This window comes from Tupaia chinensis, unplaced genomic scaffold, assembly GCF_000334495.1.
Source record: "Tupaia chinensis unplaced genomic scaffold, TupChi_1.0 Scaffold000085_1, whole genome shotgun sequence".
NCBI classification, from domain to species: Eukaryota; Metazoa; Chordata; class Mammalia; order Scandentia; family Tupaiidae; genus Tupaia; species Tupaia belangeri.
This window is the reverse complement of record NW_006159547.1, coordinates 7,472,956-7,499,626: the sequence shown is the minus strand read 5'-3', so window position 1 is coordinate 7,499,626 and position 26,671 is coordinate 7,472,956. Positions and strand designations below refer to the sequence as shown.

Sequence of the window (26,671 nt, the reverse complement as noted above, 5' to 3'; positions counted from 1 at the left end):
ATTTTTGATACCCACTTTATTTTTACTTTTTGTACAAAAATGTTGGTCAAGCATTGTTGCAATTTGGTCCTGCCTCCCAAAACTTTCAGATAAAACTTCAATATTCAAGTTTCTGGGTATATGATATGATGTAGGAAAAAAAATAAAAAGAACTGCCTAGTTTTGTATTTTCCATGAATATCTTTTATAAGTTTGAAAGAAAAAAGATGGAATATTAAGTTTTAAAAGTTCCTTCATCATAAACATTAATTTGCAACTAAAATAAGATGATGAAGCATTTTTTTGTTACTTGTTTATCATATTTTTAGGTAATGATAATTAAGATGCAGACCAGAAACCCTGTTCTATCTCTGAAAATACATAAATCGTGATCCAAAAAATAAATCATTATATTTTCAGTAAGCAAAATTCTTCAGAAACTAAAAATGGCATTTTTGCAATCTGTCCAAAATATTGAGTTAACAGTAAAAATGTTTACTCAATATCAATATTTACCTGTAAAACAGAAGTATGCTGCACCTTAGCCATTTGAATCTGTTATTACTGTCTACATGTGCTTACACTCTTCCTATTTTAAAAGTAAAGAGATTAGACAATCCAATATAGTTTGAGAAAGTCCCTGTAAGCTGCCAATACACTGTTCTGTTTTTTATTTTGTTTTCTTGTGTTTTTGAAGGATCAACCATTATTTTTAGTGCATGAAATAAATCTTGGTGGGAATAGTTCTCTGTACCCCAACTAAAGACTGAAAAGTGAATTCTAACTCAGAAATAGGAAAGGAGAAAATGTAGAATGCAATTTTTCAATCACTTATAATCATAATATACATGATTTAAAAAAAATCCAATCCATAGACGTAAAAGTAAAGGCTGATGATTAGCCACCCAGGAACAGGGCCACATAGTTATCACAGATGACTCTTTATGACTTCCAACTAATGGATCGCCTTTGAAGTCAAGGAAAAGCTCAAAATACACTAAATAGGGCTATTGACCTGTCACTGTCAAATTTGTGTGCAATGTGGGTACCACAATTTTTAAAAAAAGAAAGAAAAGAAATTTGAAACAATAAATGTAGGGGAAGAGGAAGGAAGACTGATATGTATGGTAAGATTATTAAGAGCTTGGGATTCTTCACCATAAAAATGCACTTGGGTAATTTTTTAAAAATTTATCTATAAAAAATCTGACTGGCACACTTCATGATACCGAAGTAAGAAAATTTGGAGTACATGACAAAACTTCGTACTTCTGAACTCATTCACTCTGGGCCAAATGTATGTACAAACAAATATACAAATTGACATGGAAATATATACTTATTCACATACACATATGTGAATGCATGTGTATGTACATGTTTTGTGTGCTTGTGTATAAATGTTTGATATGAATATGCATGCATATATGCAAATGTGCGCAGTCTAACAAGTTGAGAAATATAAATGCAAAATAAATACTTTACCTGAAAAAATCCATTGCCTAATGATAGTTGAAATCAAAGAGTTGAGAAATAAAAGGAAAGGTTTCACTTTACTGAAAAAACCCAACACATCACAGCAATAATCTTGTTCTGAACAATTATCTTGTTCTGAAATTGACAGATGGCATCCCTTCTCTCTGGAATGATCCTCCATCCCTTTTCTGAACTTGATTAGCTTCTACTTTACACAAGTATGTAAATATATTGCAGAAGTTCTATCTCCACTGGGAAGCTTCCCCCCATCTTATTGTTTTGTTAAATCCCTATTTATCCATTCATTCTCTCTCTTCTTCCATAGCTGTCAGGGGCCTTCAAACCACATAAGAGCACTGACACCATCACCTAGGGCTGTGCCTCCTGCACCACTCAGAGATGGGAGGAGAACCCTTTGTCTCTTCAACATGTTGTCTGGCATAGAAAAGGCATTTAAAATATTTGCTGACCAACTAAATGAGTGAATGGTTTAGTAAAGAAACATGTGTGAACAATATAGTTCATTTTAAAAAAAAAACTGCTTTGTTCAGGAGAAACCCTTAAAACTTACAGAAGTTGGAGAATTGTCATAGAAGAAAAGAAAACATTTCCTTTTGGGATATTTCATCAAACATGGAATAATCTCTTGCTACAGGCATTCAGATGACTCTGAAGTTACCTCTATGGAGGATACTTCTGCAGTTATATAATTTTCATTGATCTGAACAACTATGAGATAAGGGCAAAGGTCTAGCAAGTTCAGCATTTTAACTGCAAGAATTGTATTACAGATATTTTTTTAAAGTTCATTGCATATACATATATACATATATATATGTATATGTATTTGATTTTCTTTTTTCTTTTTCTGGGGTAGGTAATGTGAATAAGTCACCTACAGTTGGGGATGAAAGTTACATAAATTGTATAAAGGTACATCAGGACAAAAGGCCTTATCTATCACCTTCCTGTCATGCTTTTCTTCCAGTCCTGTCCTTTTTTTGGCATTGGATTTTTGTTGTTGTTACAACAGTCTGGTTCTCATATCCAGCTAGAAGATCAATATGACTGTCACAAAATTTCCCAATCCCAAAAGGACATCTACTCAGATGACTTTACTGTATAGTGTTCTGAACTATCCTGAGTACAGGCACCCACACCAAATAGGATAGAAGCCCATGACAAAACAGAAAGGTATGCAAAGCAGCTCAGCTGTGGATTTCTTTTTGTGGATTTGCTGAGGTATTTGCAACACCTAACAGATTAACCTGTTATAGAGCAACCTGACAACTCCAGGGTTGGCAGATACAGAGATGCAAATATGCCCTAAATATATCTGCAAAGTCTAACTGAAGAACAGGCTGCCTATGTGTGTCTTACACATGCCAATGACAAACAAGCATTCTTTTAGCAGAATATGGGCTCAGAATATTATTTTTCATCATGAAGATCAAGATGGAGAAAGCAAACTATATAATAACATAAAATTTATTCATCATTAAGGCATGTGCACTCATCTTTTCTGTGCTTCTCCTCTGGGTACCCCAACATTAAAATTTTAGAAACTGTGAACATTGATTGTATCTACCAAAAATGACACAAGAATTGAGGAATAAAGAAGTGTCTGAGGAGCTGATAAACTAGAGAAGAAAGAGACCATGCAACAAGTGATCTGGGATCTAACATGATCAAATTTTAAGATTAGTATGATAATGGATTCATAGAAACATCAGCAGGGCCAGGTGGTGTTACAGTAGAAACACAACCAGACCCACATGGGAAAGGTCTTGGGTTCACATCCAGGGACCTCCCTGAACATGTAAGACATATATGCACTCATGCCTGTCATCTGGATCAGCGGAAACTCAGGAAAGGTAGTAATGTAGAGGTATGGGGACCTTGCTGGGGGTACTGTCTCTTTCTATACCTTGGAAGAAACAAGTGAATAAACTCTGGGGAAAAAAGGATGAGATATATTCTGAGATCTCAGAATATTCCGAATTACAAAACAAAAATCATATGTACAACATAGGTTATAATAACTAGCACAGAAGTTTGATGGCAACATACATTGGGTCACTGAAAAAGTCACGCTGAGAATTTCAACCACCGAGGAACCTCTGCCCAGATTTCACCCTCCTGCTCCCCAGTCTAGCCAAGAGCCAGGATGAGCAAATAGGCAGCCATCTATATTTGAGTTACAAGCAGCCCCGTTTAGGAATTTCAACTACTGGGGACTCTATGCCCGAACTTCACCCTTCTCCTTCCCAGTCTAGCTAGGAGCCAGACTGCAAGTCACCTCCTTCTCATTCCTCTGATTGCTACCACAGAGGCATAAGAAATGTGGAAAACAAAGAAAATCTCTCTCCTCTAAAGGAAAAACAAAAAACCCTCTTCTTCCACAAAGAATACAAGGGAGCTCATGGAAATGTCAGATAAAGAATTAAAAATATTTGTAGTGACAAAGCTAACAGAGATGCAAGAGAATAGAGACAACGAACTCGGGAAGATGTAGGAGAAAAAAGATACTGAGTTTCAGGAGGTGAGGAAGTTCTTGTATGATCTGAAGAGGATATAAACATCATAAAAAAGCAGTTGGCGTAATGGCTATGTCACTGGACTCCCATGTAGTCAACCGTGGTTCGAGTCCTAGACCCAGTGACTTAAACTCATGCCAGACACATGTACATGCATGCCCAGAATCCCAAGAGAAGAATGCAGGAGAAGAGACTGCAGCATGACCATTCCCCCTGGCGAGGGTAATCTCTCATTTTCTGTCTCTCTGTCTTGCTCTGTCTTCCTAGCGAGTGTGTGTGCCCTACAGCAAAAAACTCTCCAAAAAAAAAAGAGACCCAAATGGAATTGTTGGAGATGAAGGCTATAATACAGGAAATCAAAACTTCCACTGAAAATATCAAAAACATATTAGATCATACAGAAAATCGAATCTCAGCTGTAGAAAATAGAACCTCTGACCTAGAAAATTTCATAAAGACTGAGAAAATACCCCCCCAAATTAGAATAACATATGAATAATACCAGATACCATTAAACGCTCAAACATCCGGATTATCAGTCTCCCAAAAGATGAAGAAACTAGTAAGGGCATTGATAATCCATTCCATGAAATCCTGGAAGAAAACTTCCCAAACCTAGAGAGGCATTCAAATATCCAGAGCCAGGAAATACAAAGGACCCCACATAGAGTGAATCCAAGATCTTCTCCAAGGTACATCATAGCCAGATTGGACAAAACCACAGACAGAGACAAGATACTAAAATTGGCAAGAAAGAAACATCAAGTTACTTTCAAAGGATATCCCATCAGCCTAACGTTGGACCTCTCATAGGAAACAATGCAAGCAAGGAAAGAATGGGAACATATATTCAAAGTGTTAAGGGATAAACAATTTCAACCAAGAATATTGTACTCAGCAAGATTATCTTTCATATGGAAAAAAAAAAAGACAACACTCAGATAAACAAAACCTGAAAGAATTTACCAACATCAGACTAGCTCTCCAAAATGTGCTGAAGGGAGTGCTATACCAGGAAAACTAAAGTCAGACACACAGAAATAATAGTACAAAAAACAGCCAAGAAAATGGCCAGCCTAATGGTGGGGACAAGTCCAGAGTTGAATGTTAACTTCCAGAATTTAAATGGAAAGATCAAACCACAGTAACTCTGCAAATTCAATAGAAAAGAGATTAATTATGTGAGTCTGAACGAGTGAAATATAATGTTTTTACTTTAGACTAAACCATTACTGATTTTCTTTGATGCTTTGATTTCCATATTTAAGGATTTTTGTCTTCTCTTCAACTGTTGATAGGGCCATCTACCTACTATTTGAACTGAATCCTAACCTTTTTCCTGGCTTTAAGTTGTAAGCAAATTTCTCTTAACATTTTTTATTTTGATCTATTAAAACTAAAACTTTTTTTGAAATTAAAAAAACATGAAAAAATACCTATTAATGCCTATTTAATGACTGCAGTAAGCTATATAGCCCCAGCAAGGTGCTACTTTATAGTATGTGCACTTTACTCACTGAGGTTTATGCCTAAAGTCAGACATGTGTTCCTCAATATGTATATATTAGCTGTGCTTGATATTGAAAGTCTTTAAATTAATTAAGATCTTTAGTGAATCAATAAAATATGAAAAAAAAAATACCATGGAAAACAACTATATATAAAGCAGAGACAGTGTGGGAAAAGAGGAGGAGTTGGCAGAGGGTGAAAGTTGGGGAGTCAAGGGAGGGGTAGACCAAAGCAAAAAGCAAAATATATAAGAGGCAAGAAATAGAAAATTATTTGTTGATGATAACATGTATGGTAATATCCTTAACTGAGCCAATATGCAATGTATATTGGATGGAAAATTTCATTTTATATACTGTATTGATGTATAGTGAATGATTGTACATAAATTAATTAATAATAATTTTTAAAAAGTCATGATGCATTTTTGTATAGAAAGACATGGAAACATACATACTTCATGACTTTCCTGATGACCTAATAACTTTTTTTAAGAAATTTATTTATTTATTTATTTATTTAGATTTGACCAGGAGGGGTTTGGGGTGGGTGGCAAAGAAAGAGAGAAAACAAGCTGCCAGGTCTGGGACTTGAACCGTGGTCGACCATGTGGGAGTTTAGCACCTCTAACCACTATGTAACCTGCTAGCCCCAGATGACCTAATAATTTCAAAGCAATTTAAATTCTAAAGTTCACTAGAAGGAAAAGACTGAAGGATGCTGAAAGATGAATACTTCATCCTGCAATTCTGCATGCCTTACTTTACAAAACCCACTCACTCATGATTTAACAGCAGCCCTCTGTATCAACAACCGAAAGGATTCTACCTCCAACCCCAGATGTACCTCTTTGGGCTCAGATCCTTACTTTCAAGTCCAGACTGGGCATCTTTCTGTTAATGTCCCAAAGTCTAATCACACTCGATATGTTTAAAAAACAAAAACAAGGGACCAGCAGTTGGCCTAATGGCTATGTCGCTGGACTCTCATGTAATCGACCTCTGTTTGAGTCCCGGACCTGGTGGCTTAAACTCAAACCAGGTGCATGTGCATGTGTGCTCAAGATCCCGAGAGGAGAATGGAGGAGAAGGGATTGCGGCGTGGCCATCCCCCCGGGAGGAGGATAATTTCTCGCTTTCTGTCTCTCTGTCTCTCTCTGTCTTTCTGGCGAGTGCACATGCCCTATAGCAAAAACCTCTCATATATATATGTGTGTGTATATATATATATATATATATACACACACATATACATATACATATATATATGTATACATATACATATATATATTTATATATATATATCAGTTTTCATGGCCTATGACATATTCTTATGTTTCTACTTAAGTAAACATTCCAAATCAGTCTTTTATGTTATCTATTGATAGTTCAAGGTCTCACTTCCAACCTTGAACCAAGTTTGATACGCCACTACCATATGTGCTGTTCCAAATAAAATTTAAAATGAATTAGATAGCCTAAAAACAAAAGCTCTTAGCCTCCACTGTGTGTAGTCATCTATTTTCCTAACAAAGGGATCACAATGTTGCATTACCTGTATTCATAAATATTGTAGCCACTCAAGACTGGAGAACTGTGGTTTACTCACCATTTTACCTATTAGAACAAAATCAGCACCCAATACACATACACTGAATTGATATGAATTCAAAGCAAATAACGAAATCTCTAAACAACTAAAGCACTCTCTACTTCATTCAATGAAAGGAAAAATGAGGAAGGGGCCGGCAAGTAGTGTAATGGTTAAGGTGTTGGACTCCCACATGGCTGATCGCAGTTGGAGTCCCAGACCCAGCAGCTTGAAAATCACACTGGAACATGTGTGTGCATGCTCCACATCCTAAGAGGACACTACAGGAGAAGGAAGTAAGGTGTGGCCATCCCCTTTAGGGGGGGTGAGTTCACATTTTACCTCTCTCTGTCTCTATTTCTCTCCAACTAGGGCATGCACTCTATGGGAAAAAGAGAGAGAGAGAGAAATGAGGATGGCGTGCTCATGAAAGGATTTTCAGCTTGAGGCACTAGGAGGAATCTGAGAAATAATGTCGTGACCCAGAGAAAATCTGGAGTAAGTAGGATCCTTGCTTATTTGAACCATCACTTTTTAAAGATAATGCTCTATACATTACTTTCATTTTACTTCTTCCACACTGGCTGAGTCAGCTTTGAATTTCTAACAAGATTTTCTTCTATACTTTCCATACAGATCCTAATCCAGGTCACAGTGAATTTCAGAGTGATTTAAAGTCTAGATGTGGCACAAATGTTTTTTCTAAGATTCCTTCAGGCTCTTAAGGAACTAAAGTAGGTTTTTTCTGGCATTTTTTATTTGGTTAGGTTATACTGTTTTCAGGGCCAGAGGTTTCCTCTTGTACTGATACTTAAAATTAGATTATAACATTGCTGACTCTATCTTTATTTTATAGCCTAATGTTCAGTGGACTTCATGTTATTGGTATGTGACACAGAATTGCAAAATGTAGAGAGAATTGTCGCCAAGCAAAATGTTTGAACTGTTTAAACAAACAAATCTTAAAGTCTTCAATATGAAGAAATATTTACTTTTCAAATGACTGGAGCTGTAAAATAATTAAGGCTTCACCTCTACAATGACACAAGAATCTCATGTATATGCAGCTATATATTTATGCATTCAGTAAAAATGCATTATATATCAACTACATACAAAGTACAATAAAAGACCAAAATGTAATAAAACAGTCTCTATCCTTAGAATATATTCTCCCACCAAACATTTTCCTTTTCATGGGCAAGTAAGTTTTATATGAAATATCTTAAACTTCCTTTTTAAAATCTAATCTAACAGATTATTTTAAGATTATATTTTTAGAATTCTAATGCTATGTAGCTTTAATATTCATTGATAGACTCTGAAGGATGAGAGTGTGAGATTCTTCTATCCCATTAAAATTGTATGATCCAGTGAATATTAAACTCTCAATCAAGAAGAATAAGGAAGATGATATTGCACGTCTTTACAAAGTTGTGAGAATAAATAGCATTATTTTGAGATTACCAGGCAAAAGGGATATTTTTTGATTTTTGACATATACATAAATACTGATGATTTTAACTTTGCTTTGAGAAAATACCTTTAAAGTAAACAGATTTAAAAATCCTTAAGTATCTTCCATGCTGTAAATCAAAGAATTCAATCTTCTGGATAAATTGCCTCTTGTTTAAACTATCTAGGCTTATTCTCAAACTCACATTTATAACAAAGAATAGAATTTCTCAAGACTAAAAATCAATTCTATATTCTATGGAGGCTATGTCTCAAGTTTAAAAAAATCATTTAAAATATATTTTTATAGGGGCCGGCAGGTGGTATGGTGGTTGAGGGCGCTGAACTCCCACATAGACAACCATAGTTCAAGTCATGGAACTGGCAACTTGCTTTCTCTCTTTCTTTTTCTCTATCCCCATCCCCAGCCAAATGAAAAAAATAAAGTTCATTCAAAAAAATTCTTCAAAATAAAAAATATATATTTTTATAAAATTTTATTAAACCGCATTATATTAACTTAATACCTATTCATTTCAGCAATTTACTACAGCAATTGTATATTGTTGGTATTTGTGGTGATGCTAGGTGTAATTAGGGCAAAACATTTGACACTAAAAATATTTTCTATATTTAGAATTAAGCGCAAATTTTCTTTAAGATTTAAATTCTCTCTAGACCTCAAGGTACAATCTGTAAACATTTCAAATATTTGGTGATCAAATATTCTCAGTGCAAAAGATTATACGGCTAGAGAGTTATCCCTCAGAAAACACATACCTTAGGCAATCCTGTTGTTCCAGATGTGTAAAGAATATACAGAGGATGTTCTGAAAGAACAGGAACACAGTCATGTGACTGGGCTTGCGCCATCTCTTCGTCCCAATCAAGATCACGACCTGGAGTCAAAGGAACCGCCTCCTACACAGCAAAAACACAGGAATATGCACTGTTAAAATGATATTAAGTCACGGGGACAAAAGAGAGTAACAAAATCTATATGAATCTGAGCTGCTAATTGAAAATCCAGATCCAAATTAAATGCTTTAGATTTAGGACATATAATGAAAATCTCAAGGTTATAGGTTACATGTTGATAAAAAGTCTTGCAGTTTGACATGGGCTGTAACTGAGCTGATAAAAGAACACATTTTACTCAAATGAGGGATGCCCTCAAGAAATTCAATCTACAGGGACCAGCAGTTAGTGTAATAGCTATGTCGCTGGACTCCTATGTAGTCGACCGCGGTTTGAGTACCGGACCCAGTGGCTTTAACTCACGCCGGGCACGTGTGCATGCGTGCCCAAGATCCTAAGAGGAGAAAGGAGGAGAAGGGATAGCAGCGTGGCCATCCCCCCTGGGGGGTGATTTCTCACTTTCTGTCTCTGTCTCTTTCTGTCTTTCTGGTGAGCATACATGCCCTATAACAAAAACCTCTCCAAAAAAAACAAAGAAAAGAAATTCAATCTAGATATTCATAACACTTTAAATCAGATGCAGTTATGTTTTCATGAACACTCACTGCTGAACTAGCAGAGGTCCATGTTCCCATAAGCAATGTATACTACTAGCATCATAAACTAATTTCTGTTTTTCATAACCTAGTTCTTCTTCACTGGAAATACAATCTTCACAATAAAATGTGAGCTCATTAAAATTTCTCTTTATACAAGGGCATTTAGGATTAATACTGCAGCTACCTTTCCAAATGAGGGAACTTTTTTTCAATAACAAAAAAAACAGTTTTGAAGTTTAACAAGCATATATGCCATATATAAAATATTATCCAAGTTTTCTTTATTCTAGGACTTTAATTAATGTAGTAGAAATGTTTGGGTTTTTTTGGTTAGTGGTGGTCTAAGAACCAGACTCTGGTCTGCAAACTATCATAATAGAGTCATGAATTAAAGAGATGTACTTTTACATAAATTAAACAGATCCCTTTTAAAACAGTGGCAATAAAATGGTCAGAAAGGTGAACAGTATGGAAACGACTCATGGAAAAGTTACTTTAATGGGGTTACTGTTCATTGGATTTTTGTTTGGTTGGTTGGTTTATTAGGTATTTGCTCCTTAAATTTATATTTATTTTTTGTTTACATTCAATCACTGTATATCATCACAACATACCAAATGAATGTTCCCATTATGAATAGGCTGCATGTTGGTTCAGTCAAAGATATTATAATACACACTCTCATCACCGGATAATTTTCCATTTTTATGTCCCTTAAATGTTTTGCTTCTTTCTTCTTCCTCTTGATGCTCTCCCTCTTCATTTTTTGAGTAGAGTTAATACTCTAAATGTCCAGTTATCTTCTGAAACCTTTACTAAACTCAGGACAACACAGGAAGTTCACATTTGGTGAACATGTCAGCAGAGGTTTAATCAGGGCTACACACTCCTCACTGAAAGTTAATGAGATCTATCATATAGAAATGTAAATAACCATTTATTTTACCAGTGTGATCCCTGAACTAAGCCCAAAGAACCTAAGAGAGTTCAAAAGAAAAACCCCTTCTGTTTTCCAGGTTTCTCAATACATTAATCAGGATTGTAAAAACAGGTCATGGATTTAAGTGGGTACATTTACAAATTAATACTTCAACACAGTATCACATATACTATGACTTTATGAATAAACACATTTATAGATTACAATCTGAATCCTTGAGGCAAGTGAAGTTTTAGGCCCAAGTAGCCTCTCCAGGATCACTCTGACGGGCACTCGCTCTGCCATTTAGATAGATTAAAAACAGTTAACTGACCAAATCATGCTTCTATTTATTTTTATGCATCAGATAAAAATAATTAATTTGAAATGATCAAACTTTTGACATCCCAATCAGAGAACTATAATCACTGTACTACATAATAAAAATGTCAGCTGAGTGATCACAAAAATATAGATCAATTATTATTTTTTAAATATTTATTTATTTAATTCCATTTGTTATTATTATTTTAAATTTTACCAGAGAGAGAGAAAAAGGGAAAGAAAGAAAGCAAGCCACCATGTCCAGGACTCGAACCATGGTCAGTCATGTGGGAATCCAGCTCCCTTAACCACCTCACCACCTGCCAGCCCCATAGGTGGATGGTTTTTTATAGGCCTCTAATGAAATGAATGAATGGTTATTTTTCAGATCGAGAAATACAGGCGTATGTAAAGAAGATCTGATCAACATTTCTTTTTCTAATTCATGAGCGAGTAGGTACACATACTTGAGTGAGCAAGACGGACAGAAAGACAGAGAGGGGCTCCCAGAACAGGATCTCTTCATGCCCCAATCCCTTCCTATGGCCCTCCAGCTCATCAGGATCCTGGCATACTCAGTGTGCTTTCAGTGATGGGGATCCAAACTCATAGTAGACCATGTGGCTTCCAGCACTGTAGTTTCAGTATGCTTACGACTGGGCCACTGAGACTGGGTTTATTTTGTATTCTTACATATGCATTTGTGTTTATAGACAAGGCTTTCCTAGTTGTTGTAATTTTTTAAAAAAACAGCACAGACAGTCCTCTCTATCAGTGAGATCTACATCTACAGATTCAGCTGAAAATGTAGATCAAAAATATTCTCAAAAAAAAGAATAAAAAATACAACAAAAAATAATACAAATGAAAATACAGTATAACAAGTATTTACATAGTGTTTTCATTGTATTGTGTTTTTAAAGTAATCTAGAGATGATCTAAGGTATAGCGGAGGCTATATAATACATAGGTTAGCGGAGGCTGTATAATACATAGGTTATATGTGATACCAGATCATTTTATACATGGGACTTGAATGTGCTATCAGCAGGGAGTGAAGGAACCAGTCTCCTGAGGACACCTGCGGAACAGAGACAGGAGGGCTCTATTGGGAAAGCACCAGCAGTGACTGATGTGCTGTTCCTTTGATTGTGTCATTGCTTGCCTCAGGCAAAGGAGTGGCTGCCAAGTTTTTACTTCCTCTGGCAAAAATGCAATCGCAGTTAATGAGACAGACCACTGAGTTTCATAATTTGTGTCTCTCCAAACTGAAAGCAAATCCAATCCACTGGGCTTAATTACTGCCTAAACAACAGGTATAATACAAGGGACAAGAGATGGCTAAAGCTCTCATCTATGTCAAAATAACATGTCTGGAGAAAAAGAGAGAGGCAGAGAAAGTGAGCTAGTTACATGGCAAAGGGTTGGTAGTGGGTCTCTATTAAAAGGAAAGAAAGAGACTTGCCTTAGGACAATCTGAATATCATTCATCAATGTGAATATGTGCTATGTTTACTGTAAAATAAAAAACATGGGTCTCCTTGGTTAAAAATCACTTTACTGGAGTTCAAATCCTGACTCCACCATTTGTTAGCTGGAACTCTGGACTATGACCTCTCTGTTACTCAGTGTCTTCCTCTGTAAAATTGGGCTACTAGTTGCATCTACTTCATTGATTTGTGAAACTTAAGTAAGAAAAGCTGTTAGGAAGTGGTTAGCATTGGGCATGCACAAGTGAAATTCTTTACACTTGCCATATGAATCCATATTTGTGTAAGAACAGCACCCATATAGTCATATAAACACTTGCTCTGAAGCAAAGCTGCCTTTACTGCTGACTCTACATTCCTTGAGTTAAACAGCAACAAAGCCCTGTTTAAAATATGCTTGAGGTCATCTCAAAGAAACTTAAAATTTTTCTTCAAGACAGTAAGAACATTAAAGCCACTGAGTGCAGCAGTTCATGAACCACAGACTACTAAAACTTTACCCAAGAATTCAATGTGGTAATGAGAATTGCTAGCTAGTGACCAGAATGACATAGCTTTAACACTCTCTGCTCTCATATCTTGACATTTAAGTATTTTCTGCAGATAACTTTTCAAGAGTTCCACAAAATTGTACATGATTCTTTGCACTCTTGTCATTTCTGTTCTAAAAAAAAACTTTTTTTTTAATCTGCTAGAAAGTCAAGTTGGTGCCACCATAAATATTCAGCCTTTCTTGGGCTTAGTAGTAAAGTGATCATCAGGTTAAAGTTACTAAGAAAATTACTGTAAAATGTACTTGCTGATATATTATACTGCTTTTTCTTCCTTCATGGATCACAGAATAATTTATCTGTTTGGAATATTCATGCTTTGTTTTCCTGGAGATGGTGTTATTTCTGGCCTAAGAACTTCTCTAAATTTTTCAAAAAGTATATTGCATACCAATCAATCATACCTCCCTAAGATTAGAGAGAGCTGAGGTATTAAGGATGCAGTCAGCGTGCACACATTCAAATCCTGACCCTGGCATTCACTAACTGAACAAGTTACTTTAAGTTCATTGGATTCCTTCTCTTTCAGATAGGAATGAATATGGCCTAGCTGCAGTGGCATGGCTATCATGGAACACTCCTCAGTGCTGGAAGTCATATGAAAGTTTGGTGTTCAATTCCTAGGTCAACCTGAAGGCATCTGGCACATGTGTTTGGGATCCTGACTGGCTGAGAAAGGCTGGAGAAAGAAGGGTGATCCTCTTAAGATCACAGAGTCAGCAGTAAAGATCTACAGTAGAGTGTCTTAAACATTATATTATGAGTAGTCGATAAATGTTTGTTAGCATTATTATGGTTATAGTTTAAAATAATTTTAAAAAAATAACGGTATTACATATAGAAAATTGGTTACTATCGTATATATTTTTGCATTTCAATCTTTTTGCTTTAAGCGAGTTTCTTATAGTCAGTTAAATATCTTTTTAGAAACAATGTATTTAACTTTATTTATTTATTTTAATTTGAACAGAGATGGACCGAGTAAGAGAGAGAGAGAAGGAAAGTGAGAAAGCAAACTGCCAGGTCTGGGACTTGAACCATAGTTAACCATGTAGGAGTCCAGCACCCTTAACCACCACACCATCTGCTGGCCCCAGTTAAATATATTTTATATCTCTTTTTTTTTCCCCCTCAGATATAACAATGACATTCAGGTAGTATATTTAATAGTTCATAAGCCAAGTGTCTCTTTACAAATGGTCAAAACTAAAATCATCCTAAGCACATTCCCATAATCAAAAACCAAATTCAATACTAAGATTACCATATTTGGACGATTATAAATAAGAACTTTGTCTGGTTTGTGTTGTCCTAATCTTAGTGCTTCTTCTAAAAGAGGTATGTATTCCACTCTCCTTCCAGGTTCAATGCCAAATGATGCTGTAACCACCACCTTAGGCTGTAATACAAAAAAATAATTGAGGAAACTTTTAACAGTCCTAATTAAGGTAATCACAATATGTCAGGTGCAGACTGGCAGGTTAACACTTTCAAAGAAATGTCTGAATGATTTCATTCTATATTGAATAAATAGCCCAAAGACCAATAAGTACTTTTAAGCCACTTCCACATAACCACTTCCACATAAATAGCACTTACCTATTCAAAACTGCATGTTTAATGAAGCTTTTGTGCGTAAGTATGAACTGCACAAAATATATTCAAAGAGTTCATTAAACCAGGTGAATTTGTCATTAGCCAGGGAAAGGCAGACTTTGGGGCCCTCACTTGTAGATGCTCCTATAAGAGCTGGTCGTTGCTGAGGCTCAAGCCCCTTTTTCTCTTCTCCTTTTTTTTCTTACATTTAATTAATGCACATCTTTAGTCAGTATACAACAAGGTTTTTCCCAGCATGAATACAGTGCATATCAGTGAGGTCAAAGACATTAATTACCACATACATTGATAACTTTTCATTACTATACCTATTTTTTATTTGTATGGACATATGTTTTATTTTTAATTTTTAAAATTAAATTTTATACATTAAATCACTGTGTATCATGTAGCATACCAAATGAATCTTCCATCTATTAAATGGTGTGGTCTTTTTTCCTTGATCCCTCCTTCCTACTCCCTGTTACCCATCCTCCTCCTGTGCTGTCTCCAGTAGCTGCAGTTGCCCTCCCTGCTATCATATCCTCCAATCTTTCTGCTGTAAGTTTCTGCTATAAGTGCAGATATTTGGTCTATATGAAACAGGGACACACAATTTTTAGGTGGAAAAGGTCAGCCTGGTTACAATTAGAAAGCATTTCTAAGGTTTCCTATGTAAACATGACTTATAAATGCCTAAACAGGTTTCAGAATGAAGGGATCCAAATCTGCAATCATAGTTTTATGACTCTCTTATTCTAAATATATATATTTGTGTTCACAAAATATTATATTGCTATTCTAAAGTATTTATTTGAAGTATCTCCAAATTATTTAAGTTTCAAGTCCACAAGGCCTGGACCTGTTCCTGTCATTAAGATACATGAGATCAGCAGATGGCATAACAGTTATATAGCTGGACTCCCACACAGGTAACCTCATATCAAGTCCCAGACCTGGAGGCTTAAAACTCATACTGGGCGCATGTGCACATGTGCGAATGTGTATGTGTGTCCAAGATCCTGAGAAGAGACTGGAGGAAAAGTAGCTGTGGGATGGCCATTCCTCCTGGTGGGGTGATTTCTCGCTTTCTGTCTCTCGTGAGTTCACGCAACCTATAGCAAAAACACTCTCTAAAAAAAGAAGATATACTTGGCACTATTCTTTCCCTGACAACTTGACAATCTGCTGGTTATGCACAGCTGTGGCCAAAAGGTGTCCCCAGAGGGGACTGCAGTTTGGATTAACCTCCCTTCTTTGGTACATTCTGGGTAGGCCTCGGATGTGTGATGACAAAGTGTTAAGTCAGCTCCATGACTGCTGAGTAAGCTCTTCAAAGTCAAAGGTAGCTGCCATGTTTTGTACTATTGCCTACATGTGGAACAGTGCTTGCCACACTTTAAACTGTCATAAATACAGGACTGAATCAAAATTCTCATTAATTTGCAGGAATAAAAACATATTTTAATTATTTTAAGTGCATTATTTCTTCATAGAAATGTCAAAAGCAAACAGACACTAAATATTCAGTAAACAGATAATCAATCCAAGGTATTGCATCTAATCCTGAATTCTCATTTCTGGTTAGAATATGGTTTATCTGGAAAGGTGTCAAATATATGCACATACAGTATATGCTTTCTGCTCTTTGAATATCATTATAATTCATAGAACTTAGAGTCCAGTACAGATACATAATTAGCCCCAGGTTACAGGAGGTGGAGGCAGAGAGAACCAATGCTGTGTGATTGCAGAATTTTTCACTTTTCATCATATTAAACTGCTTTTTACAAAAAAAAAAAAGGGAGGAAAAACGAATCTTGGTTGTTTTCATTATTTTTTAAAGGTCAGACATATGAATATAATTCACATTTTTATATCTAATACTTATGAAAATAGTTCTAGAAAACTTTCCCTAAGATTAAAATTCTGAGTAAATAAAAATAAGCTACATATCAAAGTAAGAATGTCTGTACAGTGACTGGTGGGTGGTATAGTGATTAATATGAATAACTTAATAAGGTCAAAATCAGACTCTTCCTCTGGAAAAATCTTTCCTATTTCTATCAACACACTTTTATTGGAGAATTTATTTGAGACTAACTTGTTAGAATACATTTTTTCCCCATCGTTGTGTACTAAAATATTTTCTTTAGCCTTTTATTTGAAAATATTGTCAAAATCATTCCTCATTTCAATTATTAATTTTATCCAAATATCTCAGATGTGTATCTCAAAAATTTCAATTATTAATTTTATCCAAATATCTCAAATTTGTATCTCAATCTTCATCTTCTCTCTTTGAATATTATCTGGTGGCTTTATTCATAATAATATAGATTTTTTGCCTAAATTCCTTAATAAGGTTATGCATTTGAACATGTGTATATTAGGAATGAAAACTCCCTAAGTGGTATAGCATAAATTTCATAAATCCCTATTTTATAAATATTTTCATTTCCCCATATCTTATTAAAAATTTTTTTTAAGGAAATGATGCATCTGTCTTAATAGTGTTCAGTATTTCTGTAGTTAAAATAATGGAGTCTGTTGCTTCGTCAAAGAAGTCCCCAACCTCCAACTGATTTGGAGGCCAGTGACTGTTATTTCCCCCCAGATTTGCTTCCTAAGTACTAACTCAACATGTTTGAAAAAGAAAAGAAAGAAGACCCAACTGTATACTCCACAAATCAGTTCCCTAGTTCTAGTGATCAATCAATTACTATATACAGTGAGAAAGGCAAAATCTACACTATGCTTGGCATTCAGTGGACCCTGAACATATGTTAATTCCTTTTCCTGTTGGGCTTGTAAAGGCCTAAATGTCAACTGTCTCTTATCTGTCTCTTATCTGATAAGGATTTTCCTTCCCTAATCTTCCAACAGTTATTCTTCCCATTGTTCATTGCTTCACAAATGGCCTATCTAAGGCTCTTATTTTAGCATCTAGCCTTTCTACCACTCAGGTCATACTGCAAGACTTGCCTTCTCTTAACATTATTTAAACATTATTCTATTAAGAACTTTGACTGGTCAAAATATACACAATCCAATTCAGATAGAACCTACCTTTGCAAGTTCACCTTTTCTCCTCCGCTCACAACAGTCTATCACTGCCCTTCCGAGTAAGTTTTATCCTTTTCTGTCTCTAGTGCTTGAGTCTTATTTTTTCATCCCCTTTTGTACTCCACTATGTTCACCACTCTCTTTACCTAGCTGAATCTAGCCAAGATCTAAATCAAATCTTACTTCCTTTAGGAAACCCTCTTATGCTACCTGAACTAAAAGAAAATGCTCCTTCCGGGACCAGCAGTTGGCATAATGGTTATGTTGCTGGACTCCCATGTAGCCGACCATGGTTTGAGTCCTGGACCCGGTGGCTTAAACTCACACGGGGTGCATGTGCGTGCATGCCCAAGATCCCAAGAGGAGAATGGAGGAGAAGGGACTGAGGTGAGGCCATCCCCCCTGGGGGTTGATTTCTCACTTTCTGTCTCTCTGTCTCTTTCTGTCTTTCTGGGGAGCGCACACGCCCTATAGCAAAACCCTCTCCCCACCCCCACCCCCAAAAAAAAGAAAGAAAGAAAGAAAGAAAATGCTGCAAACTTGAGTGAGTCTACAAACCTGTACTTATGAGCCAGGGCCAGCACACAGCCTGTTTCTGTAAAGTTTTACTGGGATAAAAACATGCCTATTTGCTTATGTGTTATCTAAGGCTGCTTTTGAGTAACTGCTCTTTAAAGATAAGATAACTGAGACTCAGAGCTCATAGACAGATTATAGAATCCATAATGCATGATATATTTACTATGTAGTCACAGAAAAAAAATTGCTGACTTCTGCTTGAAATCACTAAATAATTATGGTTAACATCTGAAAATAAATACTATATGCCAGATACTCTGCTAAGTGTCAAAGGACCTAGCATGATATCTTTTACATAGGATTGTCAAAAAATTCAATGTGCGATACAGACAGAGAGAGACATAGAGACAGAAAGCGAGAAATCACCCTCCAGGGGAGATGGTCACGCCACAATCCCTTCTCCATTCTCCTCTTGGGATCTTGGGCATGCACGCACACGCACCCTGTGTGAGTTTTAAGCCACTGGGTCCGGGACGCGAACCGCAGTCAACTACGTGGGAGTCCAGTGAAATAGCCATTACACTAACTGCTAGTTCCCAGAAAAGGTATATTTTAAGTATCCCAGTTGAAATGAAGATTTAGCAAGTACAGTTCATTCTTAGATGATTAAGCTACAGATAAATATGGCTATAGATAAATATTGGTAGCTATCGCTCCAAATAAAGCACTTACCTTTGCATGATCAATGCGACTACTTAGTTCTTTGGATGCGAATCCCCCAAAGATGAGACTGTGGATGGCTCCTATCCTTGCACACGCCAGCATGGTATACATCGCCTGTGGGACCATGGGCATGTAGATGACCACAGTGTCACCTTTCTTGATGCCATGCTTGACCAAAACGCCTGCCAGCTTAGAGACCTATAATGAAACCATTCAATCAGGATCCTGAATTATTTCACTAGACTTCCAAGTCAAGGCAATAACATGAGAAGATGATCACCCTCCTGGGAACAGATTAAAGAAGTCTGAGTAAAATACATATTTGATGATGATGATAATGACTTACATGGTGACAATAAACATATATCTGTATTACAATAATTGATTACAAACCAACTTACTATTGCTATGTCATATGAATTTCATGGTTTAAATTTGCTTATTCATTCTTCAACATATTTTCTGAGCAATTGTTACATACCAGACATGGTATGTATCTATGTACATATTTATTTATTTAGATATTTTGTTATAGGGTGTGTGCACTCGCTGGAGAGACAGAGAGATAGAAAGCAAGAAATCACACCCCAGGGGGGGAGGGCCATGCCACAATCCCTTCCCCTCCATTCTCCTGTTGGGAACTTGGGCACGCATGCACATGCATCTGGCATGAGTTTAAGCCACCGGGTCCAGAACTCAAACCATTGTTGACCATAAGGAAGTCCAGCGACATAACCATTATGCCATTTTCTGGTCCCCAAACATGGTATTTAAAGTTGGGAACACAACATTAGAAAAGAAAGACACAGACTAGCTCCTGTGGAGCTTATATTCTAAAGGTTGAATCTATTAAGTGAAAAGAAAAATTACAAATTTACACACACTGGGTTAACTGGAGAAGGAAACAAGTACATGTGAAGAAAAAACTTACCACTCTATACTCACAAGGCCAATAAGACAGATTCTAGTATCGTCATTCCCATTTAAAGATAAGATAACTGAGACTCAGAGCTCATAAACAGCTAGCCTAGGTCAGATAACTAGTAGGTGTACAGCCAAGATACTATCACAAGTCTTCTGACCTCACAGTTTTTGCTCTTCCTACTGTCTTAACTCAACTACTTTTTATCATTTTTATGCTACTTATATGCAGGGATTTCCCTCTAAATTTGGATAAAATACACACATGCTTCTTTTTACTTCTAACATGTTTTGGTGACCAAACATACCAATCTCGCTCTCCTCTTAACATGTTTTTGCCACTTCTCATGATAAAGGCAAAATAGAACATAAGCCCACACATGACATAATTTGTTCCAAGAAATCTTTTCATGGGAAATGACTGCAGACTGTGGAGACTATATTCAGACGCAAATAACTAGTTTGACAATCTTTTACTTGAAAAATATGTAATGGGTACCTGTTAGATGCCAGACACTGTTTTCTGATACGTCCGATCACTAAACAAGACAAAAGTTCTCTACATTCTCATACTTGTATTTTGGCTGAGGAAACACAATAAACCATAATAAATAAATTATATATTCTGTCAAAAAATTATCAACTCTGTAGGGGAGAGGGGTAGAGCAAAAGAGAGGTGGATGTAATTCTGTAATTCTTGTTGAGAGATAGGGTAGATCTCATTAAGAAGTGACACTTTAGCCAAGACATGCAGAAGTTGATAATAAAAAATTATCCGCAAATACACTATTACAGGCAGAGGGAACAGCAGTAAAAAGGTGAACTGGGGATTATACACGATGCTTCAAGGAACTGCAAGGAGACCAGGAGGCTGGAGAAGGAACAAGTGAGAAGGAAGTTGCAGGTCAGGTCAAGGAGCTTAAGGGTCTGCAGGGGCCTGGTGGGCAACTGAGAGGACGCTGGCTTGCCTTTCATGGTGACTGAGGGAGAGAACGAACAGAGGAGGCTTGAGACAAGAAATTAGGCCACACAGCTATTTGTGGTTCCTTTCATTTCACTGTCTCTTCTACTTTTTGAACAAGTTCAAAGAGTCCTGAGTCCTGACCATTTTTCCTTTTCTTATTTGTTCACTTCCTCTGTGTAGATGAGGAAAGATGTGGTCAAGGTTAAATGCTTTGGCAAAAGAAAATGTTTTAAAATCTCTGTGTTTTATTTTTCCATATACTGCAAACTACAATTGAGTGCAAAGTTTTGAGAACTCCTAAGCTGCCCAGCCAAAAGTTGCAGGAAAGATGTAGTCATCCCCTTATTGCAGGAAACATGTCCTAAAACCTCCTTAGGTGCCTGAAGTTACCGATAATACTGAATTTACATATACTCTGTTTTTTTCCTATATGTACGTACCTAGGGTAAACTTTAATTTATCCATTTTTAGGCACAGTAAGAGACTAACCGCAGTAACTAATAAAAGTCATTCATGAGGGACCGGCAGTTAGTGTAATGGCTATGTTGCTGAACTCCCATGCAGTCGACAGCAGTTTGAGTCCTGGACCCGGTGGCTTAAACTCATGTGGGTGCATGTGCATGCATGCCCAAGATCCTGAGAGGAGAAAGGAGGAGAAGGGATTGTGGTGTGGCCATCCTCCCTGAAAGGCGATTTCTAACTTTCTGTCTCTCTCTCTCTCTCTGTCTTTCTGGCGAGTGCATGGGCCCTATAGCAAAAACCTCTCAGAAAAAAAAAAAAAAGTCATTCATGATAAACAATAATTAATGAAAGTATTATATAAATGTGATTTCTCTGTCTCAAAATATCTTACTGTTCTGTACCATGGTAACTGAAAACAAGTGATTAAAGTACACCAAAATAATATAAATCATGAATTTAAATTCTATATGGAGCTCAAGAACCCAGATAAACACCTGAAAGTCACATGTAAACATCTCAGTATTTGATCCCTGCTGAAAGTGACCGTACTACTGTGATTCCATTTCTGGGTGGCTCATTTAAGTGAGCACTGAGAGACCAAGAAGAGGAGTTTGCCTCTTTTACAGTTGTAACCTCAGCACCTTCAACAATGCCTGTTGTCGAATAAAAATAATCTCCAACCCAGACCAATCTAGCAATGACTCAGCAACGCTATAGTGCAGTCTCACTTCACAATGTTGCTGGAAGTGCCCACGACTTTTCTGACCTTTGAAAAAACTGAGATGAAGAACTTCAAGACCTTTTTTGAAAATAGCAGGTGGCAGGCCAAATGTGACCCCAAGATGTATTTACATTAGAACTAACAGCTTCTTAAAACATGAGCCTATGTACTAAATACAGTAGGCTTCATATACAAATTTAGAATTCTAGATTTTCTTGGGAAATTGGAAAGTCTAGCAGGGCGCCTATCTTCTTTAATGGCAACAATGAATTGAACCCAAGAAACAGTTATGTGGTTTTTCTGTAGAATTCATCAGTCCCAGGGCCCCTAATAATAGAGTTTGTATGTTTCTTTCCATTCTGTGTTAAAATATATCCTTCTATATCTTCTACTTTATGATATGTGCTCACGACATACCAATAGTTCTATAAAAATGGAGAACATGGGCTCTACACCAGCAATCAATTTTTCTCTACCCCTGCAACTTCTCCCATTTTTATTATCTGTTTTGGCCCCTGTAGGCATCTGAGTATCAACCCCTGCTCAGAACAACTTTGTCAAATTAGGCTGCACCAGATCTGTGTAACCACTAGATGGAGTCCTTCTTGGCCTTAGTTGTAGCTACTCCAGATTTTTTTAAATTTTACTGTAATTTCTGATTTTTATACAATAGTGGTATATCTTTGTGGCATACAGTGTGGTTGTTCAAAGTGTGTATACAGTGTGTAATAATCAAGCAAGGAAATAAAGATACTTAACCATCTCTGGTATTTATTGTTACTTTGTATTATGTACATTTGAAATTACCATCTGAAAACACTTATTAAATTGTCACCAATGTTCTTTACTGTGCTATACTATTCTACAACCCCTTCCACGTATTTAAATTCACTACTGTAGCCATTATCCAAGTTCTCCCACTCTCCACCCTCTCCCATTTTCTGGTCCTAAATGTTTTGATACCATCATAATCACACAGGGATTACTCTAAAGACAAGCTTTACATGATCAACGTGAAGATTTCTTTCTCAATAATTTTCAGGGCTAGAAGTAACTCTAGTAAAATTTTTTCTATTATACTTATAAATTTAAATCAAAATAATGTATACAAACAAGTGGAAAAGATTATAAAACTGTACCACCACACACAGCACAGTAAAATACTGTTATTGACAATTCAACATACACTCTCCCCCCCAAAAAAAGAAAAAAAAAAAAAAACACTGTAGAACTTCTATAGGATGTGCACAACATAATAGAATATTTAATGTTGAAAAAACTGGGGCCAGCACATGGCATAACAATTATGTCACTGGACTCCCACATGACCTATCACAGTTTGAATCCTGGACTTGAAGGCTTGAAAATCACTCTGAGCACCTGTGCATGCATGCCCAAGATATTGGCAGAATGGAGGAGAAGAGATTGGGGCATAACCATACCCTCCTGGAAGATGATTTCTCACTTTCCCTCTCACTATCTCTGTCTCTCTCTGTCTCCAGGAAGTGTATACACCCTAAGGCAAAAACATGTTTTATAAAAAGTAAATGTTGGAAAAAATATACGCTGCATGCATGCTTGGGAAAACCATACTGCACAACACACAGATGAACAATGATTACACGTAAACAATAAATCACAATAACACATATACATGCACATATATATGGGATAATCTTACAGAAAGTATGTTTCTGGTGAGATATCTAATAAATAAGCTTTCTTATGAAAAAGAAAATGGTAGTTCACAGCAAAAAAGTGGTCATTGATTTAATATGAAAATATCTGAGACTATTCCATTTTAAAATATTTCTTTTTAATATTAAACCTAGAAATGGTTAATATAGGAGCCCCAGCACAGAACATTTAATAGTCTTGTCTCAGATGCATAAATAAATGAATAAATAAATATTAAAACATTCTGGAGATAAATGTAGGCAATAGTAAGAAAAAAGAGAAGGAAAAAAATCTAGAAATTATGTAAGAATTCATAATCTCTCAAATGAAGTGCTATTTAAACTTCAACACAAATGGCATTTTGATACTACATTTTCAGAAATCACCTTGTCTTTAATCAACCTCAGAAAATTACCAAAGAGAAAGGGAATAGATATTCTTTTTTTTCAATAACATATCCTATCACAGGTGTTTGAGTATAGATTTATAATGTCTATGGCTATCTAAATGGAAACTATTTTAACATACATCACACATAACCTATTATTGTTCAACTGAAGAAAAGGTTAGATCGTGTGCTGTCTACCCAATCCATATATATCTTTGCACATTCCTAGGACTGTGCTTTAATTTCTCAGTGTGGTAGTTTTGTGCAAGGCACTAACATTGATTTTCAGACTGTCAAGGGTGACACAACTCCCACCCATTGATGGTCAGCAAAAGGAGTATATGACCCTGCTAGAACGAGGATAACTGAGCTGAGAAGAAAGCCTGGGGAAACAAAGGAATACATACACTTATTTAGATATAATAGTGCTTGATTCTTCCCACTAGAAATTATATATCTAAATGATATTTTGGTATTAATTTCAAGCCATTAGAATGAATAATAATCCTGCCATTGATCCAGTTTATCTAGTATCTGTCATGTGTCTTGCGCTGAGGCAAATCTGCAGATAGAAAAGTGAAGAAGACATGCTTGGTCCTTATACCAAAAACCAATTGGAGTCTGTCAAAAAATCCAAGATGATGATAATAATAATAATAACAATAAAAAAGAAGAAAATGCAAGAAGAAAAATGTATATAATGTAAAAGGATATACACATATATTTCGTTGATATATAAAAATACTACACATAGTATTTGATATAAATAAAATCTTTAAATTTTAGAATTATACATAAAAACTGTATAAATAATAAAAAAGAATTGAATCAAAATTTTATGTATTTGTTCTAGAAAGCCTTCATTCAAAAGCACTCTGTGAGAAGATAATATGACCAAATGCCCATGGAACAAATATAAAGATTAGTCCAAACTGATGAAAGACCACGTCTTGTAGAGCAAACTAACACTTGCTTTACAAATAGCAAGTATACCCATTTAAAGAAAATAACGCTTGTACAAAAAAGATATTCTTGGTGGAGATCTTGGAGATAGACCATGGCATTAGGATTCGATTGGGAGTAACTTTCTCTCATTCTCTCTCAATGAATAAATAAAATAAAAGATATTACTAGTGTCTAAATTGTAGTACAATCACAGCAAACATGAGAAACCTCAGATATGTCAAAGAAAATGTTTATAAGTGGAAAACTTGACAAGGAAAAGCATAATTTCAAGCTGTAGCAATGCTACATTGTAAATTCTAGTCTAATCAGTAAATACAGCTAAAACCAAGTACAATAATTGAGGACTTTACTAAAATAGAGAATAGTGACCTATTGTTGAAAATATGTACAACTTCCCACAGAAAGAGACAACCTAAAATATCTGCATTTTACTTTAAAGAATATGAAGTTAATCACAACTTCGTGCACATGTACTGCTGCTCCCCAACCCCAACACACACACACGCACACACACACACACACACACACACATACACACACGTGCAGAGAGGGTTACTGAAATGATTCAAACTTGAATGAACCATTGGTTCTTTTGGCCACATGCCAACTATGCATCTGGGTAAGTATCTGTGAACAGTTATTCTAAACCCGTTTAAGATCTGAAATGATACGAAAACTTTCTCACTTGAGAGAGAATCTTTCAGGAATGTAAATATTTTCAAATAATATAAGAACCTTTTAAGAATGTAACTTTTAAGATTGTAACAATTTGACTACTGAGATAATTTCACTTGAGTATGATACTAAGTCAATTTAATTGTGAGTTAGGCCTCTTAATATCAGGAAAGTACACTAATGTTATTAAAAGACAAGTCTTTCCTCAAAAGATAATAATGTGGGCACCAACAGGTGGTGTGATGGTTAAGGTGCTGGACACACCTACATAGCTGACCATGGTTCAAGTCTCAGACCTGGCAGCTTGCTTTCTCACTTTGCTTCTTTCTCCCTCTCTCTGTGTCTCTTTGTGGTCAAATTTAAATAAATGAATGAATAAATAAAATTAAACATTTTTTTTAAAGATAACAATGTACTATTAAAAGTCAAGAGTAAAATTTATTATTACTTACCTAAAACAGAATATATATTTTATATTTAGGAATTATATTCTATCATGTTTTGAAAGAAAAACTGTAAAAGCTATCTTTTGTTCAAAACAGTTATCTGACAGTGGTATAGAACACATTTACCAGCACATTTCTTCTCAAATAATTATCTACAGATGAAAGAGTAAATATCATTACTCAGAATAATCACTTTTCTC

General features: G+C 35.9%; 1 protein-coding gene across 4 annotated transcripts in view; it reads right to left on the bottom strand.

The window, feature by feature from the left end:
- Positions 1–26,671, bottom strand: part of ACSS3 (acyl-CoA synthetase short chain family member 3) — a 212,445-nt gene that overhangs the window by 114,882 nt on the left and 70,892 nt on the right. For all 4 annotated transcript variants that reach the window (XR_003548467.1, XM_027769723.1, XM_006142870.3 and 1 more), the window contains exons 3-5: positions 19,261–19,449; positions 14,612–14,746; positions 9,327–9,467 (exon numbers count right to left, since the gene is read on the bottom strand). Coding sequence is in view for 3 of the 4 variants with exons in the window: in XM_027769723.1 (XP_027625524.1) it covers positions 9,327–9,467; positions 14,612–14,746; positions 19,261–19,449 (465 nt within the window). In the remaining variant the exon portion in view is untranslated. The remainder of the gene's footprint in view (positions 1–9,326; positions 9,468–14,611; positions 14,747–19,260; positions 19,450–26,671) is intronic.